The 5268-nt window shown below is 45.5% G+C and overlaps 1 protein-coding gene across 1 annotated transcript; it reads right to left on the reverse strand.

The window, feature by feature from the left end:
• Positions 1 to 1251: 1251 nt before the first annotated feature.
• LOC120042970 (trichohyalin-like) lies at positions 1252 to 4179 on the reverse strand. The gene is made up of 2 exons (XM_038987702.1): positions 3924 to 4179; positions 1252 to 1763 (listed from the first exon to the last, which is right to left on the reverse strand). Exons 1-2 carry the CDS (start codon positions 4147 to 4149, stop codon positions 1252 to 1254), a joined length of 738 nt encoding a protein of 245 aa, XP_038843630.1. The 5' UTR covers positions 4150 to 4179.
• Between the last annotated feature and the right edge of the window lie 1089 nt (positions 4180 to 5268).

A 5268-nucleotide genomic window follows, 5' to 3' on the forward strand; every position in this document is an offset into this window, starting at 1 on the left:
TGATGACTTAAAGAGGAGGAGGAATTATTGGGCGACACTTTTAATGACCAATGTAACCTCAGTGGAACTGTGGCTTCTTCGAGTTCCAGCTCTAGGCAGACAGCACGTCAGGAATGCTGTAAGACATCAGAGACAGGTAAGTATCTATATATTTACATGTTCCAGCTCTAGGCAGACAGCAGGTCAGGAATGCTGTAAGACATCAGAGACAGGTAAGTATCTATATATTTACATGTTCCAGCTCTAGGCAGACAGCAGGTCAGGAATGCTGTAAGACATCAGAGACAGGTAAGTATCTATATATTTACATGTTCCAGCTCTAGGCAGACAGCAGGTCAGGAATGCTGTAAGACATCAGAGACAGGTAAGTATCTATATATTTACATGTTCCAGCTCTAGGCAGACAGCACGTCAGGAATGCTGTAAGATATCAGAGACAGGTAAGTATCTATATATTTACATGTTCCAGCTCTAGGCAGACAGCAGGTCAGGAATGCTGTAAGACATCAGAGACAGGTAAGTATCTATATATTTACATGTTCCAGCTCTAGGCAGACAGCAGGTCAGGAATGCTGTAAGACATCAGAGACAGGTAAGTATCTATATATTTACATGTTCCAGCTCTAGGCAGACAGCAGGTCAGGAATGCTGTAAGACATCAGAGACAGGTAAGTATCTATATATTTACATGTTCCAGCTCTAGGCAGACAGCACGTCAGGAATGCTGTAAGACATCAGAGACAGGTAAGTATCTATATATTTACATGTTCCAGCTCTAGGCAGACAGCACGTCAGGAATGCTGTAAGACATCAGAGACAGGTAAGTATCTATATATTTACATGTTCCAGCTCTAGGCAGACAGCACGTCAGGAATGCTGTAAGACATCAGAGACAGGTAAGTATCTATATATTTACATGTTCCAGCTCTAGGCAGACAGCAGGTCAGGAATGCTGTAAGACATCAGAGACAGGTAAGTATCTATATATTTACATGTTCCAGCTCTAGGCAGACAGCAGGTCAGGAATGCTGTAAGACATCAGAGACAGGTAAGTATCTATATATTTACATGTTCCAGCTCTAGGCAGACAGCAGGTCAGGAATGCTGTAAGACATCAGAGACAGGTAAGTATCTATATATTTACATGTGTGTTGCATCTACACTAAACCCTCACATTTGGATAATGTCACTTTTTAAAGTGACAACATATATATTAACAGTGTAAAACATGAATAGATGTTTAAACATTCTTTACCCCATCTTAATTCTCTTCCAGATGCCTGGCCTTTTCTTGTTCTTGGAGGTTGGCTCTGATGTTTCAGCCTCTTCTGGAGCTTCTAGCTGCTGGCTGTCTGGCCCACCCTGTTGGTTCTCTGGCCACTCCTGCTGGTTCTCTGAACTCCCCTCCTGGATCTCTGCCCATGTCTGTTGCCTCCTTGGCCTTTCCTGGTGGCCATCTCCAGATCCAGTGGGCTGTGTTGTCTCCAGATAATCGTGGCTGTGTTGGGTGGTTAGACACCGGGTGTTGATTTGAGCATCAGCCTCCAGATTCATCTGCTCCAGGTAATGTCCCTTCATCTTCCCCCTCTCCTCCTTCAGTTTCTGATGAGTTTGTTTTTTAAGCAGGGACTGCTCTCTCCACTGCTTATTAAAATCCTCCATCTTCTTCCTTCTCTTCTCAGCCTTCAGCAGCTCCTTCCTCTTCTCCCTCTCTCTCTCTGCCTGTGTCATGGTGGCTGTTAGCCTTGTGTGTCCAGGGATGGCTGGTAGGGGTGAAGAAGTAGAGTTCACATTCAACTTAGGGATCTGGTATCAACTTAAATGTAATGGACACAGGGAATGAAGAATAGAAAACACAATTTAATCTCAATGATTCTTTACTCTTTTCAGTTGAGCAAGGCATGGAATTTGTCAATAAAGTGCAATAATTCCCGAATTGACCTTAAGTTGAACATGAGTCCCGAATGGCACCTATTCTTTGTATAGTGCCAGGGAATATGTGATCGCTTAGGGCCGCATGGCCACTAGTAGGGCATATGTGATCGCTTAGGGCCGCATGGCCACTAGTAGGGCATATGTGATCGCTTAGGGCCGCATGGCCACTAGTAGGGCATATGTGATCGCTTAGGGCCGCATGGCCACTAGTAGGGCATATGTGATCGCTTAGGGCCGCATGGCCACTAGTAGGGCATATGTGATCGCTTAGGGCCGCATGGCCACTAGTAGGGCATATGTGATCGCTTAGGGCCTCATGGCCACTAGTAGGGCATATGTGATCGCTTAGGGCCGCATGGCCACTAGTAGGGCATATGTGATCGCTTAGGGCCGCATGGCCACTAGTAGGGCATATGTGATCGCTTAGGGCCGCATGGCCACTAGTAGGGCATATGTGATCGCTTAGGGCCGCAGGGCCACTAGTAGGGCATATGTGATCGCTTAGGGCCGCATGGCCACTAGTAGGGCATATGTGATCGCTTAGGGCCGCATGGCCACTAGTAGGGCATATGTGATCGCTTAGGGCCGCATGGCCACTAGCAGGGCATATGTGATCGCTTAGGGCCGCATGGCCACTAGTAGGGCATATGTGATCGCTTAGGGCCGCATGGCCACTACTAGGGCATATGTGATCGCTTAGGGCCGCATGGCCACTAGTAGGGCATATGTGATCGCTTAGGGCCGCATGGCCACTAGTAGGGCATATGTGATCGCTTAGGGCCGCATGGCCACTAGTAGGGCATATGTGATCGCTTAGGGCCGCATGGCCACTAGTAGGGCATATGTGATCGCTTAGGGCCGCATGGCCACTAGTAGGGCATATGTGATCGCTTAGGGCCGCATGGCCACTAGTAGGGCATATGTGATCGCTTAGGGCCGCATGGCCACTAGTAGGGCATATGTGATCGCTTAGGGCCGCATGGCCACTAGTAGGGCATATGTGATCGCTTAGGGCCGCATGGCCACTAGTAGGGCATATGTGATCGCTTAGGGCCGCATGGCCACTAGTAGGGCATATGTGATCGCTTAGGGCCGCATGGCCACTAGTAGGGCATATGTGATCGCTTAGGGCCGCATGGCCACTAGTAGGGCATATGTGATCGCTTAGGGCCGCATGGCCACTAATAGGGCATATGTGATCGCTTAGGGGCGCATGGCCACTAGTAGGGCATATGTGATCGCTTAGGGCCGCATGGCCACTAGTAGGGCATATGTGATCGCTTAGGGCCGCATGGCCACTAGTAGGGCATATGTGATCGCTTAGGGCCGCATGGCCACTAGTAGGGCATATGTGATCGCTTAGGGCCGCATGGCCACTAGTAGGGCATATGTGATCGCTTAGGGCCGCATGGCCACTAGTAGCCCCCGGATCCCCCCAAAACACGTTTTAGTGTGTGTTTTTTAGGAACTCTTTCTGGGTCTCTACTTAGTCTTGAGTGTTAGACTAGTAGATGACACAACTCTTTCTGGGTCTCTACTTAGTCTTGAGAGTTAGACTAGTAGATGACACAACTCTTTCTGGGTCTCTACTTAGTCTTGAGAGTTAGACTGGTAGATGACACAACTCTTTCTGGGTCTCTACTTAGTCTTGAGAGTTAGACTAGTAGATGACACAACTCTTTCTGGGTCTCTACTTAGTCTTGAGAGTTAGACTGGTAGATGACACAACTCTTTCTGGGTCTCTACTTAGTCTTGAGAGTTAGACTAGTAGATGACACAATGTACCATTTAAACACGTGGTTGTTACATCAGCAGTATGTTTCTTGTTATGTCAGTCAGTCACTCAATTAGCCATGTCAGCTAACATATTCTTTAGACAGTAGTTTTATATTGAAACAATGATGCAACATGATGACTGGTGTGTAACTGATGTGTGTAGAGGAGACTAAAGAGGATGATGTCATAAGCAGAGGGAAAACAGGTCTTACCTATGTGGACGATCTTATAGCCCTCCTCAGCTTCTCTCTGATAGGTTCTCTCGATCTTCTTGAGGTTCCTCTTCTCCCACTTCTTATTTATCCAGCCCACAGCTCTCCTTCGGATACTTTTATCAGGTGGGAGAATGTCCTCCTTGTCTTCTTCCTTTTCCTCCTCCTCCTCTAAGTCACCCCTCTTGTAATTTTCAAGGAATTCCCTTCTTTCCTCTTCCACCATCTCCTCTCTTCTGTTTGCCTCTATTATCTCTCTCTCTCTGATTAAAGCTAAATTGCCTTTAACCTTTTTGGGATAGGGGGTGCTGTTGTCACTTTTTCTGGAAATCGTGTAATTTTTAAACGGCTTCCTACTCAATTCTTGCTCGTACAATATGCATATTATTATTATTATTGGATAGAAAACAGTCTCTAGTTTCTATAGGCGTTGAAATTTTGTCTCTGAGTGGAACAGAACTCATTCTACAGCAATTTCCCTGACATGGAGTCAGATTTCACACATCTTGGCCCCTGATCTGGAGTCAGTTTAAAGGTCCCCGTAAATGCTATGAGGATACAGACACTGCTTACGTCTTCCCCTGGATGTCTTTACGTGATGACGCTTTGAATGGTGTCGATTGCGCAATCACAGCCTCTATAAAACAGATCAACGTGTAGGAAGTAACTCTTTTCCAGCTGCGTCGGACGCGCGGTGGACACCGACCTACTATTTTTCCAAGCATTAGTGTAGCCAGTAATATTTATCCGGTCATGTTTTTACTTGTAATAGGTGTTAAAAACATCATAAGGTAGTTAATTTAAACCGTTTTATAGCAATTTATATCCGTTTAGTGCGATTTTGGGACATTTATTTCTGAGACAATTTCAAGCTCTGGGCACGTTTTCAGTTCATGCCGAACGCAGTGGGCATTTCGACATGGCAAGAGGACAGCTTTCGACCAAAAGACGATTAGACCCAAGAAAGGATTCTTTGCCCAAGATTCTGATGGAAGAACGGCTCAAAGTAGGAACAATTTATTATGATAAATCGTGTTTCTGTCAAAAAATGTTAATCGCTAATACCGCCATTTTGTTTCGTGTAGCTTCGTTTGGCGCAAACTGTATTGAAAAGTAAGGATAATTTAAAAAATGTAAATCAGCGATTGTATTAAGAATTAAATTGTCTATCAATCGCTGTCCACCCTATATTTTTTAGTCACGTTTATGAGTATTTATGTATACGACTAGATCACTGTCTAATATTGCGTCCGACATTTTCTGACCAGCTCGGCTACTTTTCTCATTGTATAACCACGATTTTGGTGGCTAAATATCCACATTTTCGAACAAACTGTATATGTAT

Source organism: Salvelinus namaycush, unplaced genomic scaffold (assembly GCF_016432855.1).
Source record: "Salvelinus namaycush isolate Seneca unplaced genomic scaffold, SaNama_1.0 Scaffold82, whole genome shotgun sequence".
NCBI classification, from domain to species: domain Eukaryota; kingdom Metazoa; phylum Chordata; class Actinopteri; order Salmoniformes; family Salmonidae; genus Salvelinus; species Salvelinus namaycush.